This window comes from Athene noctua, chromosome 3, assembly GCF_965140245.1.
Source record: "Athene noctua chromosome 3, bAthNoc1.hap1.1, whole genome shotgun sequence".
In the NCBI taxonomy this organism is placed as follows: Eukaryota; Metazoa; Chordata; class Aves; order Strigiformes; family Strigidae; genus Athene; species Athene noctua.
Window position 1 is genome coordinate 1,329,809 of NC_134039.1, and position 16,928 is coordinate 1,346,736.

At 43.6% G+C, this 16,928-nt stretch overlaps 1 protein-coding gene across 8 annotated transcripts in view; it reads right to left on the minus strand.

Annotated features, from left to right (window-relative positions):
* SHISAL1 (shisa like 1) overlaps window positions 1-16,928 on the minus strand; it is a 127,800-nt gene that overhangs the window by 26,026 nt on the left and 84,846 nt on the right. For all 8 annotated transcript variants that reach the window (XM_074901745.1, XM_074901744.1, XM_074901739.1 and 5 more), the window contains 2 exons: window positions 8,809-9,022; window positions 943-1,266 (listed from right to left, as the gene is read on the minus strand). In XM_074901745.1, the coding sequence (XP_074757846.1) occupies window positions 943-1,266; window positions 8,809-9,022 (538 nt within the window). The remainder of the gene's footprint in view (window positions 1-942; window positions 1,267-8,808; window positions 9,023-16,928) is intronic.

A 16,928-nucleotide genomic window follows, 5' to 3' on the forward strand; every position in this document is an offset into this window, starting at 1 on the left:
TTCGGGAGCTGCTGCCACCTCTTTCACCCTGCTCATTCTTACATCACTTTATTTTGCCAAAACTCAGCGCTCAACCTTCTGGAAGATTTCTAAAATAAACTGGTGTCTCTGTACCCTCTCTGTCCCCTTCCAAATCTTCATGCTCTCTTGCCAAGAAAAAAGTCCCTGCCTTTCTTGACACCTTATTCAGAGCATCGTTTTATTCAGCTCTCTTCCTTTGCTTCTGTTTTCTCTGGCAAAACCAGTCCAAAATCATTCAATGTCATTTTGTTCCCTGGCTATCAGTATTTAGTTTATGCTATTTATACTGCAAGTTCTGCCTCCTCCTGAAGTATCTGTCTCTCGTTTGGTCTGGGTTTTTGGGGTGGTTTTGTTTTGGTTTTGTAGCATTTAACTTTACAGTAGCCTAGTTGTGTCACTCTGTCAAATGAGATCAGGCTATGCTTTTTTGGCTATGCATATAAAAAAATCCTAACCTGGTTTTTATGTTGTTCCTGTGTCTCACGCCACAAGCAGTGTGGATTTGTGACATCTCGCATTGAAGCTATCTGAGTGTTGCTATTTATACCGTCTTTCAAAACCAGACCAACAGATAGATAGATACACATAGCAATTAGTCCTTGGCACCTGATTAAAATTCATTTTATAATGGTCGGTGTAGAACAAAAGAACTGTAGTTTACTTGCACCACAGAGTAGTAAAACTACTTAGCACGGAAAAATGGCAGCATCTATTTCTCTGTGAACAGTATGAAAAGATGTCTTAATATATTCCAGAGTAAGAAAGCACTTCTAATAGTAATTCTTTAAGACAGTTCATGATATAAAGAGTTATGTGCTAGAAATGGGGCTGTTCAGCCAGAATTCCAAACACAGGTTATTGTCCACACTACGAAACAACAGAGACAAAAAAATATATCAGAGTATGGCTTCAGTTACTCACCAGGCAGATGTACTCTGAAAAGACATCAGGGGTGGGCTTAAAGCATCTCCTTTTAAAGTATGTACTGTCTGTGATGTTTGAGGCTGTGGCTGAGTTTGAGGCTGTGTCTCTGGCTGAGGCTGTGTCTGTACTTGGCTTGGATCCTGAGCAGGGTTAATCCACCGGCTCTGTCCCTGTGTCATCCACTTTCCCTGGATTCCCCACCGCGCCAGGTAAAATTTGCAAATGTCATAGTTCATTGAAGAGTAATACAAAAGGTCCAGTACCAGCAAGATCACCACAAAAAAGCCATAGATCCACACTCCTAACAGTGCACTGTAGTTGCTAGGAAAGAAAAAAAGGGAGAACAAAAAAGTTATCTCACGTAGCAGTAATGGTCACTGTGTCAGTTTATCAAGGTTGTTTGTTTCATTAATTCAATATAATATATAGATGGATGAAACAAAAATTTTGCTTTTTTTGTTTTTACGTCCTTAAAAAATATTTATTATTTCAGTGTAAATACATCTAATTATGCATGGCAGGGGAGGTTTTTAACAACTAAGCCCCTCTGTCTTACAAACATTTTTATTTCTCCCTCTCATCTGTGTATTGGTATCAGCACAGAAATTAGGTATACGACTGGCACCAATGCTCCAAGTGAGACCACTGATGTGTACGTGGCTGATGGGTCGTAGGCCTTACTCTGAAAATTCTCAACAGTCCCTGCTATTGAAAACATTCACTGCTGCCATGCATTTTAAACCACTTCTCTTAAAAGGTGTTTAACATGCTTGGATTTGCTCTGAATTGAATAACTAATTATTGCTGGATAACAGAAGCCACTAATAGAAGTATGTATGGGCTTTCAAGATCAACTGCTGCAGATCCCTTTGTCTGCTGATAATAAATTTAAGAAGGAAGAACACTGACAAGTTCATATTATACAACACACTCCACAACGAGGAAGATAGGCACCAGGTTTACATGTACATGTTGGAGTAGTTATAATGTGTACATACAGGTATGTATGTTGGGTTCATGCTTGGACTGGGTGATCTTCAAGGTCTTTTCCGACCGAGATGATTCTGTAAAGGGCAGGAAAATGACCTACTGCTGACAGGGTGCATGGAGCTGTAAAGCTATGACAGGTGACTGACGGTGTTAAAAGAAGGGGGGGGAAAATTGGGGGAAAAGGTGTAAGGGGTCAAGAATTTGCAGATCAAAATGAGGAAGAAGTGCTAAAGCTCTGCTGGAGAGACAGAATTATTAAGAGGAAAACGACTGCCAGGTGTAAATGAGGTTTGGGTTGGGAATGTGTGAGTGGGGAGGAGGAGGAGAGAGCAGAGGAGGGAAGAAAGGGGAGGAAGGAGATCCTGAGGTATGAACCCAGGGGGCTCACAGACCTCTGAGCTCATGGGCGAGTTTGTGTACCGGAGCCTGTAAAAACAAGAGCAAGCAGAAGGGGCACCAGCAACAAAAGTCATTAGGAAGAACGTCTCGGAGAAAAATTACACCGAAGTAATAGGTGTGCAACCCCGACCCACGTGCACCTGAACTGAACACGCTTCCCCAGGCCCCCTGACGGACAGCCAGAGCCACCTCGCAGCAACTGTATTTTATGAGAACGCTGATCAAAACTGAAGCGCCGTGAAAACAACAAAGGCTGAGAAGACACATTAGAGATGCAAGCCAGAAATATATTTTGACATTTTAAAAACATGTCCCAAGCCTTTTTGGATCTAAAGCACTTCAAGTCTCCGCTTTGAACTTTCACTTCCATTTAAAACTTTTGCATGACTCTTACATTTTACACTTTAAAAAAAAAAAATCAAAATTTTCAGATAAGGAATCTGAATTTTAATTTCTGTGTTGCTGCCTGCCAGCACTCTGGGAGCCTGATGCTGCTCTCCAGGGAATGATTTTTTCACTAGACAGATTTAACACGTTTAGATTAAATGAGGTTCCACAGCAAATAACTGTAAGTAACAGGAGGAAGGTCAGAGCTGTTAGTGAGTCTCTTCCCATGTAACTTTAGGATTATGCAAACCTAGGATTTAAAAAAAATTTGTAATAAATTCCCAGGAGGGTTGGAAGAGCCTTTGCCTCCAGTGAAGACTTCCACGTGCATGCCTGGCTCCGTGCAGCAGTGGGCAGACCTTGGTGATGCATTATGATTTTCTGCAGTCCAGGAACTTGGAAGTATAACAGGATCTGGTTAATCCAGGCTTCTCAGCAGAGCTACTCCTGACTTTCAGTGGATTTATTCCTATTGGGGTAAACTCTTTATTTTCTGCTAATATAAATAGAAGGGAAGTGAAGGCTGGAGAAGTCAGGAGGAAATTCACTGTAACAAATCCTGTTCCTTTTTATCATTAACACCAATAGGGTCCATTTTACACACAGATGAGCTGTATTTAATCCACAGTAAGAATGGAAATACTACAAAACATGGTATTTTTGTCTTGGCAGCAATATGAGAGGCAGGAACATTTCTTGTAGTTAACTCGAAGTAATTTGTATTTTAGGTCTGTAGTTTCACCCATCAAAATTTTGGTTAGCAAAAATTAGAGCTATTTTAAGTGCTATGGTTTAAAGCAACAATTTATTAATCATGCCATATGCGAGTTATCCATCTGCTCCTTCTAAATAACATCTGTTTCTCACAAGTACAAAAATAAAAGGCTGCTTTACTTTAATTAACAGACAGTGGGACAACAGCACTATCAAAAGGGCCTTGTGAAAAATCACAAGCAAAATTAATAAGTAGTATGTTTTGTACACAGAGGGAAATTCCATACTTTGATGTTTTCTGTTTCTCGAACTATTAAGATGGTAGAAAATATTAATTTTGCTGATGGGTACTAATTATAGTAAAAATTAAAACTTTCCTACAAATTGAGAAGATGTCTTAATTAGAAAATAAACAATCTGAAATAAACCGAATAACAGTAAGGCCGGAGACACAGAAAAGAACTGGGAATCAACAAACTCCCAGGACTTGCTCTCATTTCACTGAACCGAAGGATTTAATTGTAAAAGCAATTTAATCTTGCAATCTGATTTTCCTGTACTTTTGTACAGAATCATAGAACGGTTTGGGGTGGCAGGCCAGAAGTTTCATTTCCATTTAAAAAAAAAGTGTGAACAGATTCCAAGATTGAAATTATAGGGGTTTGTTCCCCCGCAGGGAGGATCAAGTGTAAGAAGCTGCTTTGGTGTGGGGGTGTCCTCTGCCCTCCCCCTGCCCCGCCAGTGCTCCGGCCCCTTCCAGCCAGCCAGTCTGGAGGTTCAGTTCAGGTTCAGCACAAGCTTTATCAACATTAACACTGAAAATTATTTCTGAAGCGATGTTGCCCAGTCCTCTGCTGCTGCTGGCACACGAATACAACAGCTAAACCTGGAGTAAAAGTTACAAGACAGTTTCTTTTTAGCTTCTCTGTGAGGCAGGGTAATTCACGGATCTATCAGAAAAGCTTAATTGCTCATTATTTTAAGATACTTCATCTTTTATATGATGTCTATATGGTATAGCCTCGATACAGAGCCAGCTTGTGTAAATGGAAAGATTCGCTCTGACTTCAGGGAGTCTAAAGACAATAAATACTTTTACCATCTACAGGATCCTGCTCAGATTCCTCTAACATTCCTACACACAAATGCAAAGACAGGGTCTTTTATTATTATTCTTACCCATGTGATTCTGTCCATTTAATTCATTAACATTTTGAGACAGATGACAAGCAGGTTAGGACCAGGCTTTTTTTTTTTTTTTTTTTTTTTTAGAAGAGTCTGTTGGTTTTTACATGTAGCACATGAACAGAAAATAATTCATTTGGAAATTCAGGCTTAAAAACCCCCAACAAATCAAAACAACTGTGAGCAGAATTCTGCATCTGCAGAGTTTAAAGTGAGCAGATGGCCACGGAAGCTGTTTCTTTCCCTATTCTCCTAAAATGGGGCTGTTACTTGCAGTAGTAACACTCTGTAAGTATTGCCCCAAGGAAACGCAATCTTACATCCTCGCAAACGCCTTGGTACTTCTAACACCGAGGGAATCTGTGCAGTTTATGCATGTACGCTTTAAATGTGATTTTTTTCCCCCCTATTTTGCTCTTACTGTTATCTCAAGGCCTTTGTCCAATCCTGTGTTTTCCAGCAGAACCTCTTATTGTAGTACCTAAGAGATCTTCCCAGCTAAATTACATCTTTTTGCCACAGTTGGTAGTGGAATTGATTTTTTTTTTTTCTTTTTCTTTCTTGTAAAGATGACTTTCTGGGAGATATTTAAGCAAATGCCAGCTCTGCAGGGTACATGATGTACATGGAGAAATGTAATGCTATTCCATCTTCACCGTGCCTTCAGTGTAATGCTGTAGCGTGGTGTGCAGAAGCCATTCCCCCTGAAAAACTGGCGTGAGAGAGAAGGAAAACCATGGGTGCGTTACAGACGGCCTCAGCACCGTCCAGGATCAGACTGAGGACCCCTGGCATAGCAGTGCTGCTGATAATCCACCAAAACATGTACCATAAAAAATCTGAGAGAGTATGAATACTAGATTCAAGTGAATATTATTTTTAAGAATAGTTAAAACAATTTAGTAGACAAAGTTTTATGGAAAAATACTTTGGATGGCAGAACTTCTCTTGTCTGTTAGACATCATCGGTATTTCTACATTTAATACTAAATTAATTGCTCCCAGTCAAAAATATTATGGACTGATTAGTCTGCATGATTGCAAAGATACAATAGCTCGGCATTCTGCACTTATAAAAACCTAGAAATTTTTTGTTATAGTCATGGGAAGAATGTAAATAAACCTGGCTGCAGTTGTTATCGTGTGACTGTAGAAGATAAATGTGTTTTTTCAGCTGTGTCATGACAAAGAAGTCACTTCAATAATTTTTCCCTCAACTGTATTATAAACTAAGAAATTTGTTTTGATGATCACAAGAATGGCTAAGGGGAAAAATAAACCAAATAATAATATTGAAATAAACCAATTAATAATATTGAATCACTCTTCCCTAACAACTATAATCCTGTTTTTTCAGTTCACTGCTATTCCCATATCCTAAATCATTTTCCCCAGCCACAGTAAAACAGGTTTCATCAGAATTTTTTTCAGTGGTGTGTGAAATTAGATCTAAACAAAGGCCCAACTTTGTTACTGTAAAGTGAACACTGGATGTATTAGAAGCCAAATAAAGTGAAATTATCGTATGTTAAATAAAGTCAGGGTGTGTTAAGCAAGAGGCGTTTCATAATCTTTTAAATGTAGGCATCTAGGCTTCCCTTTTTTCTGCCTCTCCACAGCACACTAAAATGATCAGGAAGTTTTCTACCAGCCTCAGTGAGCTCAGGGTGAGGAGATCTCTCTCCCTCCATCAGTCTCACCACATCACCATGCAGCAAGTTGGTGTCTCTTCGTTTTCCCTGACTGATTTATCAGAAGTGATCTTTAGGGAGGTTCCCAAAACGCAATACCGGCTCTACTCCTGCACTTCTCTAAGGTACGTTTCCAGAAGCTTTTTACTGTGTTTGCAGAAGATCAGCACATAGCTAACGTCCACAGGAAATTCTGAAGACACGTATGGTAAATATTCCGCAGGTAGCTCTCAACCATGAACCTTACAAAGACCACAGAAGCGGATCTTCCTCCATCAGAACTGAAAGAGGTGACTTTAAAAAAAAAAAAAAAGATTGCTAAATGAAAACTAGTATAATACACTATGCTATAAATATTTTCATTAAATAAATATTGTAGTTCATAGAATGCCGAGTGACCTTTTTCCTGCCGGGGACCCGCTCCCACACAGCTCTGTAACATGCACAGCCCTGTGTGTAGTTCCACAGGGGTGTCGGCACACAAACACAGGGTGCAGGAGGCAGGGGAATGTTCTACATCCCGGGGCATATTCTGCCCTCAGACTGTCCCTGTTCCTCTGGGAAGCGGCTGAGCGCCCTGGCCACTTCAGGTCCTCGGTAGAAGGAAGAACAGAAGGGCCTTACCTCGGTAGCCTCTGGCCAGGGCTACATGGAGCAGCTGCTGAGACACTGCAAAAAGCCTGAAGAACTGGCTTTCTACTTGGCTGAACTGCAAGTGGTGAGTGACTCCCACTCCGTGAGGGAGCTGCCGTTAGGCACCTGCTTGCCCAGCAGCGTGGTGCAGGGTTTACAGAGCAGTAAGGAGAGAAAGAAAGCGAATCTGCGGTGAGCAGCACGAAGGACGGGGGCAGTCTGGGGGTACGAGCCACACTAGCCCATTCCTGAGGCTCTCTTGCCATTACTCTGAGCGTGAAGCAGTTCCTGGCTCCGTCTGTGCCTACACACAGAGCCCCTCTGTGCCGAGTGCCCCGACCCCCTCAGGCCGGGTCCCAGCGCGCCCGCGGCACAAAGGGGGAGCAGAGCCAGCGTGGGGAGCAGGCCTGCCACGGGGCACTGGGCATACTGGGCTGCAAACTTCACCCGCCTGCCCCGAGGCACGTTCGCTGGCAGAGCCAGGCAGCCCCCGGTGAGGGTGACACCGGTTTCCAGATCTGTGCAAAGGGCAGGGAAAAGGGAAGGTTTTGCGTGGGAATGTCAGAGCTGAAGTGTCTCCCTTCTCTGACACCCTCTCATGACGATCCCAGATGCACTAAAAGGTCAAGGTGAGGAAATTTCACCTCAAGGGCACAGCTACAAGTAACAAGACAGCACAGACCCACATTAATGTAAAGGTTTCTTACATGGGTAGAGCCTGTTTTCATCTTTTTACGCTACAGAGAACACAGATTTCACAGGAGGTGATTTCCACTTTAACACCTGCGAAGTCAGAGTATGCCACTTCTACAACAAGGTTCAAAGTTGTCCAGGCAGAGCCGTACGAGGAGGGGTTGTTAAGGAGGAGGCGGTTTGCCGACTCCACGAGCTGGGCGCAGCCGCACGCAGCCACCTGAGACCCACCACGGGTCTGGCCGCCCTGCACCGGCTTCCACAGGAATGAAGGACACACACCCACTTCTGCAGTGCAGAAGAAAACGCTAAAAACCTTGTTGTCAACAAAAAAACCCCAAGAGACTGCCAATTCCAGTCGTTTTTAATCTGCCCCTTCCCTGCCCTGGAGGGGCTGGATACCAGAACAAAACGGCAGGGGAAGGCAGACAGATCAGAGTTTGACCTTGGGGGTTTCCATCAGTTGTGCTCTGCACCAGGAGACGCCACAGCTGGTTAGTGTGGCCAGAACGTCAAATCCGACACAGGAGACGGGCCACAAGTGGAGATTTTGTCATCGTGCATCGGTGATCAGTAACAGGGATCTACTGGCTGCTGACTGGTTCTTTACAAAAAAAAGTTACTTGACCTTTCCTTAGAGGATGGGCCCCAGCAGCACATGGAAGTATCTCAGGTAACAGGCAAGGAGACCATACGGTTTTGGTATCTAAGAAAAATATCTTCTGTTCCCCAAGGTCAGTGATTACAAGAGATTTACATCCGAAACATCAGAGATTCAGAACAGAGCGTCTGGGCTGATACGGAAAACGTCAACTCCCTCCCTCTCTGCCTTTAGGGACAGCTTTGGAGTTTATTTTTAGTGATACCCATTTAAACACAGTTTGAATCAGACTGGAGTCCCGGGAGAGACTTTTCTAACTTTTCTGTGTAACTTTATATTTGTTTCAATTCTACGCGGCTTTACCGGCTCTCCTGGCAATCTTTATAGCCCATGTCAAAGCAAAGATAAAACATCAGTTCTCTTAAGAGTTCCGTAACAGCAAAAACCTTTTAGTAATGTTTTTCTGCATGTGCAATTATTCTAATTGCTTCCATCATTAAGTACACCTCAGACTATGTTATTAGAGCAGGAACAGTTTGGTGAAGAGTACTTTAGAACTCATTTACTTACTTATGCATATATCCATCTGCATTCCCTGTTAAGTTCATCTGCATAACAGTCTGAAATTCTGTCTCATTGCAGCAGTATTTAAATACCGTGTTGTTATGGTGACAGCAGAAGATGTAAGATTTATTGTCAGAAAGACGGGGGCAGTGAAAACCAAAGTGGTAGCGACCTTTGTAGTCCGTATATGGCTCGCAGACCCGAAAATGTGCAGACAACACTGTAAAACAAAGAACAATATTGACTTTGTGAGTCATTTCTGTTATCTCTGTGTTCCGAGCTACAATTTTTCATTGGTTAGGCTTAAACAATTGTTTGGTTTCTGAAAAACATGAATATTTCAGAACTTTCAACATCATAACATTTAGCACTAAAAGATTACAGTATTTGGCCTCCTGTTGTATTTGGACTATTATTGTTACTATGCTTCTGATTACTATTATTTATATTATGAAAGAAATGCCCTCCATGCCAAGAAGCATAAAAATATTTAGGGAAACATTTCCATACTGCTGTTCTAAATATATGGATATCTATAAACACCCAACAATGTCCACATTTGATTCTCCTGGGATGGCTTCATAAAAACAAAAAGTCTATGTAAAAACTGCCCTAAAAGTTTGATGGCCCTTGATTTACAGTCACTGTTCTTGACAGAAAATGTCTTCTCTACTGTAAAGGTCATTCTTTGACAGGGATTATTCTGCCAGAAATAGTAATTGCAAAACACTGAAACGGATCTGAACAACTTTGAATCTGCAAACAGATAGAACTGAGAGAAATACAGCTATTGCTGGGAGTTCTTACATTTCTCCTTTATTAAATTCTCATGTAAAGTGTTTATTGCAGCACTGAGGGCATTTTTTTACGGGAATACGTCCCACTGATTTCACCAGCACTTTTCCTGGGGTTAAAAAAAAAACAATACAACAACCAGCTCTCCATATATATTCTGTGAAAGCAGACCTGAGGCTGATTGTTGTGAGTGAGTGTGGTGACAGACACGGTGGCTCCCTCTTTGTGGGCAGACACAAGCTCTCTGACCACGCTCTGAGCCCACTGGTTGCCAACAGCTCTGTGCTGGAAGCTCTGCAACCATCTGGAAGCCTCCCCAAGCAGAGGGGCAGGAGACAGAGCCCTCCCAGCACGGTCGTGAGCAACCACACGCGACCTCCCGCTTGGTCTGTAAGAGACAAGATTTGGGTCCGCACGCTGCCAACACCGCAGCTGATTTACAGTTTGTGTTACGGGCGGCCTTGGGGCATCATTTAAGATCACACGTACCGTAGAGCCCCCCCCCAGAGGCCTTACGCTCTGAGGAGAGTGAAATGGAGAAGTCAAGACTCTGAACATTCTTAGCAGGGACACGTTTCTACTCCGATTAGAGAACAGAGGCAGAGCCATGCTGTGGGTAGCTGCGCTCCATGAGGTTACATCCATTAATAAAGGATGTTTGAACTGGCAGAATTAACCCTTGTGACTTGGTGTATGATTTTTGTACCAGTTTTACCGGTACAGGAGGTTACAGAAAATGACTTGCATGGATTTAGCTTTAACTCTGCACATAGTCCCTCTTGATCTGTAAGTGCATCTGTGCACTTACCCAGCCAATCCTCATTTCTTTCTATGTTTCTCAAAAAAAGCCTATTCCTAACAGTTTTGTTTCTCAATTTCATAAAATAGATTAATGTCAATAACCTCTCTCTTTCTGTAGGTCTATTCACATTTTAAGGGTTGTGACAGTGGAGATTACTTCTTTCTTTGTGTGTACAGAGGGAGCCCGGAACAAAAAGCAGAGCACTGAACTGAAGAGAAAACAAGGTAACTTGTACCGCCCTCGGAGTGAAGGAAAACCACTCTAAACCACTTTATATATATCTACACACACACAGAGGCATGCACACATACACACAACTGTCATCATTACTTTAACAAAAGAGAAAATCCTTTCGTAGATTAATTCAGTCAGGAACTGAAAGTGCTAGAAGAATGCTATTTCTAAAGGAAGAGAGATACTGAGAAAACTAATTACTTATCTGTTCCTGCCCTGCCTGGGAAAACTGTGTGTTCCAAACCTGAGGATGCTATAATCAGTAAAGAAATTGTCTTTCTTTGGTCTTTGGTTTTCAAAACCTCTGTAACTCTTGCAACAAATCTGCATGTTCAAATTCTGTCATAAAATCTACAAAGCGTGTAATGGCATGAACGTGCATTTGTCTGAACAAGGACTTACTTCCCCCATGCTCCCCCTTAATTAACACAGCAATAAGGAAAGCGTTCCAGGATTGATTAAGTTTTGAAAAAACTCAGTGGCTGTGGTTGGAAGGGGCCTCTGGAGTCACATGGTCCAAGCCCTCTGCTCCAGCAGAGCCCGTTGCCAGGACCACGCGTAAGCAGCTTCTGGTCTCCAAGGATGGAGACTCTGCGACCTCCCTGGGCAGCCTCTGGCAGGGCTCAGTCACCCTCACAGTGAACAAGTGTTTCTTGACGTTCAGAGGGAACCTTTTCTCTTTCACTTCATGCCCATTGTCTCTGGTCCTGTCACAGGGCATCACCTGAAAGAGCCTGGCTCAGTCTTCTTTATATCCCCTCTTCGGGTATTTATACACATCGATAAGATGCCCCTGAGCCTTCTCCTCCTTTGACCGACCAGCCCCAGCTCTCTCAGCCTTTCCTCACGTGAGAGATGCTCCAGTCACACTCATCATTCCATGGCCCTTTGCTGGACTCCCCCCAGTAGCTCCCACCTCTCTCGTACTGGGAAGCCCAGTCCTCAGTGACAGTCCAATGAAACTCGACTTAATGTCTCAAACGCTCGATAAAGAACTTTGGTGAGGAAACGGTTTCTGTGGAAAGGCCGGGGCTGTGCAGGTCGGGGCAGGGAGATGCGGCGAGAGGAGGGGTCCCAGGAGGTGGGAGCACACGTTCCTGGGGCTGAACTTCCCCATCCTGAGCGACTGTAAAGCACCATGAGAGAAGCCGTTTTCATGACGCCTACACCAACAGGAGAGGTCAGACAATGGTCACACCTGCAGGGAGGGGGCAGTAACTCCCCAACCACCCCCAAGCCCACCAACATATTTCCAGAAGAATCTGAAGGTACAAACTGTGTGTGCACCAAAAGCAAGGAGAATTCCAGAAGCACAGATTGTGCATGATGTTTAATTAGCCTAATGAGTCCAAGTGCCCGCCCAGAGGAGGGGCAAAGAATTATAAAAAGGCAGGAGTCAAAGCCCGGGTGGCTGCGTCCCTCTGGAACCAGACCCCTGGGCTGGCTGGACCAATGATGGGACCAGGACTGGTGAGATCTCTCTTTTTTGTCTTTCTCACTTTTTCTCTTTCTCCCTCATTCTCTATCCCTGTAACCCTGCGTATAGGGCAAGGTTTGCTGGGACACGTTTAAGATTTGCCAGGACATGTTTAAGTCTTGTTTGGGCAAAAGATCTGCCACCGGTCAGCGGATGCCGTAACGCTTGTCGGTGTATGTTATGAAGTTTACTGCTTGTTGCGGAGGTTGAGAGGCTTCCTGACAAAGCGTCACCCAATATCTGTAGGGAGAAAATAAAAACGGAGTTTTGCGAGTTGAAGGATGCCTGGTGTCGTTTCACCTGAATCCTGACCTGGGAATCGGTGATTCTGAGTTGTCATCCCGAGAAACGGGGAGTTGACATCCTGTCAGCCCCTTTCTCCAGGCTGTCCCAGTCCCTCTGGGTAGCGGCACAGAGCCGTGGCCCATCAGCCACTCCTCCCACTTCTCCACCAAGGGGAAACTTGCCGAGGCTGCACTCTGTCCCACCACCTACGTATCATTTGGTTTTGGAAAAAGTTAAATCTGGAAGATAATGGAAGACATGGGGCATGGCAGGAACTCACAAACTGAATTGAACTTTTAACTAAGTGTTTGAGTTCCAACAAGAGCAGGAGCATGATTCAGTCACTTCAGTACCGGTCTCCAGTGCCACCTAAGGTTTCCCCAGGCTGTTCTGCCTGGTCTCCAGCTTCCAGTGGAGGAGATGGAGGTCTCCTGTAGCTCTGGTGCACACGTGGATGATCGAAGGTGACTCAAATGGCATGAGATGCACGTGGGCAGGCACCCACAAAGGTCCCTAAGGGTTCTGTAGATGTTTGACACCAGCTTGCAGGGGTGTGTTACATGCCGCACCCTGTGTGTACTCCCACTAGCCATCATGACTAGGAAAAGGGGAGAGTCTATGTCCAATGTCAACAAACAGAACGTCAGCCTTATTATTGACATAATAAATGCAAGTGAAGGGGTAGCCTTCACAGTGCAGCACTGCACTTTCAAGAGTGATGTTTATCCATGGTATTTTTATTTACAGTATTCAGCAGAAGAGCACCCATCGAATCCTCCCCTGATAAACGGCCAGCTGCGGGTGCTTCATAGGAAGATGCAGATGTGCTATATTGAAAAAACTCTGCAATAAACTCTCCAGTAAGCAAAATGCCTTTCCATTCTTCTCCTTTAGGGGTTGATTATGTCCTGAATATCTGTTTGGGTTTTTTCTCCCCACCTTGTCCAGTTTTCTCCCTCTCCAGATGAAGGATAACTTTCATTGAACCTAAAGATTTCACAGCAGAATTAGATGTTTTAATGTATGTCCTACTTGAGTTACAGCCGTGGAGAAGATATAACTAATCTGACCTGATCAGTTTAACAGTCCTCACTTTTCAACCACCTTGACATTCTCCTCCTTCCTTGGAATATCTGCCCTTTACCAGCTGTTCCAAAGGAAAAAAAATTTTCTTTGCTACCTGCAAAGCCTCAGAGTGCAACACAGATTTTGTTCATCATACATTATCAACAGAATCATCATTTTTTTCCAAATGCAGGTATAAGGCCTTTTATGGCTAAAGATTTATTAACTGATTTTTCCTTTTAAAGGTTACATTATTACAACTACCTACATGTCAGTAATTTTTGATGCCTCCAGTACAGATGATGGTTTCAAGTTTAGGACATTTTAATGGAAGATATTCATGGCTAGAACTAGCTTTGCAAATATGTAATTTTTTGGGAAAACAACATAGGAAAAATGCCATTTTTCCTTTGTTATTACTACAACTTCGGTGAATTACACCCGTGTTAATCTACCACAACTGAACAGCAGCCCTGTAAGGTTACACCTGGCTTGCACCTACATCTAGCACATGATACAAGAACTAAAACTAGTTCTTTATGTTTCATAAAGAAATGCCCATGCTTCTGAAATTATTCGGTGCTCTGAGAGACAGTGCATTGCGAGAGTGCACCAGAGGGCTACAGGACCCACAGAAGTTTAGCCTGCTCATCACTGCAGAGTGGTTTACTTAACGGCACATGTGAAAGTGTCCCCCGACCCCTAGATGAGTCCTTTGCCCATTTTACAAGCCCCCAGGCTTCTCTGGGGAAAGGTTGACTACAGAATGAAGAGAGAACGAAGATAACATCAAGTCGGAGGAGGAGTGATGTCTGTAACAAAATGTAGTCCTAAGCAAATCCTTAAATAGTAAAATGTGTGTCAGTGATTAACATAAATGCACAAATAAGAGCAAAACACGGTGCTGGAGCTGCAGGCTCGATTTGGTAGTCGGTACGTGGTGGGTTAACCCTGGTAGGCAGCTAAGCATCACGCCGCTGCTTGCTCACTCCCCCTCCCAGTGGGATGGGCGAGAGAATCAGAAGGGCAAAGTGAGAAAATTCATGGGTCAAGATGAAGTCCGTTTAATAAATAAGAAAAAAAAACCCCACCCCAACAACGACAACAAAAAAACCCGAGCCACAAGTGATGCTAAAGCAATCACTCACTACTGGCAGACTGATGCCCAGCCAGATTCTGAGCAACTTTTGGATCAACTCCCACCCCAGTTTTATTGCTGAGCATGCTGTTACCTTTGGACTGGACTGGAGTGTCGCTTTGGCCACTCTGGGTCACCTGGGCCAGCTGAGCCCCCTGCCAGGCTCCTGCCCACCCCAACCTCCTCGCTGGGGTGCACAATGAGAAACAGAAGCAGCCTGGACCCTGCGTCCAGGCTGTTCAGCAACAGCTAAAATACTGGTGTGTCCCCAACGCTCTTCTGGTCACCAGCCTGGAGGACAGGAGCAAATGGGCTGCTGTGGAGAAAACAAACCCCATCCCAGCCAGACCTAGTACACAGCGGTATCAATTTACTGTAATCTGTGTAGTCTTACTTGCTGCCTTTGCTTCTCTGAGAATCAGAGATCTAACAAAGTATAATTATTTTTTAAAGCATTTTTCCTGAAAATAACTTTGGTTAAATCCTGAGGATCAAAGAGCCTTATTTCTACAGAAATACTTCAGATAAAAGCAACGTATCTGAAAGGCTCTTAAGTTTTCCGCTGCAAAGATGGCAGCTGTTTCTGAAGTGGAGTCGCCTGTGCAAATTCTCGTACTATTTCTGAAAAGGATCACTGCACAGGTAAGTGACACAGATGCTCCTATCTCTGCTCCTACTGATTTTGAGAAGAGAATAGTCTGTCACGCTTCACATGACTGGTTTAAGCTCATCTTAAGACTTATCCACGTTAAAAAGTAAACAGCCAGTGTACATTGAACCGCTACTTCCATATCTGTTCACAGTTAGAGATCTGTGTAATGCTGATTAAATTTTTTATTTAGCTACTAAATTTTTAAAGCCCCAAGGCTCTCAGAACGGCTGGTCCTTAGAAGCTCTCCATATGGATCCAGAGGAATATTCACACGTATGCATTTTACTTAGGACAGGGCCAATCGGTGGAGATCCTCTGATGATTTTGCTATATGGACGTTCATTTCCTACTTCAAGGTAAAAATACTATCATGTGCAAATAATCTGTCAGGTTTTGCTTGTTAATATAAGCCTTGCTGTCATCTCTTGATTTTATAAATGTATTTCAGTCCCTTAAATGAAAGCGTCAGCATGACTGCAAAGCAAACCTACGAGCCAGCGGTCAGAAGGGGTGGTCCTGCATGGCTGTGGGCTGCTCCTCCTTTTCCTGTGCATTCCTTCTGTGACTAGTGAGTGTTCACAAACCCTAAAGCTGCACTGAAAGAAAATCCCTCTCAGGTTTCAGCATTCTCAATCCACTTTCATCCTTTTTTTTTAAATGGAGCCACAGCCTACCAACTCCGACCCGGAGCCTTTCTGTCCAGCGCTGCCTCTGCCCGGAGAGGATTTTGCCCACGTCAGGCAACTGCATCTCCTTCCTACCCCCACAGCTAAAGCTGCCCAACTTCATCCTCCCCCCGAGCCAGGACCTTGGTACATGCCACCTCTGCTGCACTGCCACCATGGCTGCTTGTCTCCTGGTCTGGCCCAACGAAGACCCCAGAAGAGCCGCTCTGGGATCGCTTCTGTCACTTGTGCCCTCACCTTCGTTCTGCCCCTGGAGCCAATCGCGGGGACACTGCCAGTTGCCGAAGTGCAGTTTTCAACCACGCATACAGATTTTAGAAATTCAGTACTAAGATTCTGAATCTTAGTATCTCAAAGCCTTGGGAAGTAAAGCCTGGTTTTTTACAGGCAGAATTCTGTCAATCTAGGGAACTCAAAAGGAGCCTGGCCATTAGATTTTCATTTCAGCTCAGTTTAAAAACAATGTTTGTATTATTCCAGTGAGAGTAGCAGCCTTTTTGTCCTCTGTCATTCTCACTGCATGAAGCCAGTAGTTTTCCCTTCTGGAAGCTGACCTGTTTTGGACCAAAAAAATTACATTCAGGCTGGCTGCAAAATAATAAATAATAAATTTCATCCTGTAAAATGTGTGTGAGTTAGCAATGACCTAAACCCACTCCTACAGATGTCAGTAGAAAAATTCCCCAAGGAGCAGAGTTAGGCTGGCATGAAAGGCTTGTGATGATTTCAGATGAAGCCTGTACTCTACATGCTAACAGTGGATGTCAGATAATAAAATACGGATAGCCAAGGAGCAACGAGAAGATAAAGTACACGTTTACAAAGACAATAGGTTGTGGTGGTAATAGATAAATTATGTAAGAAGTAAAAGTTATATGTGATTAGCTTCAAATATAAACATTCCACTTCAGAGGCAGCACCTTTCTTTTAAGAGAGAGAAATACCAGAACACCCGCTTTCAGTCTGGGTTTGAGGGAACAAGTGTTTGAGGG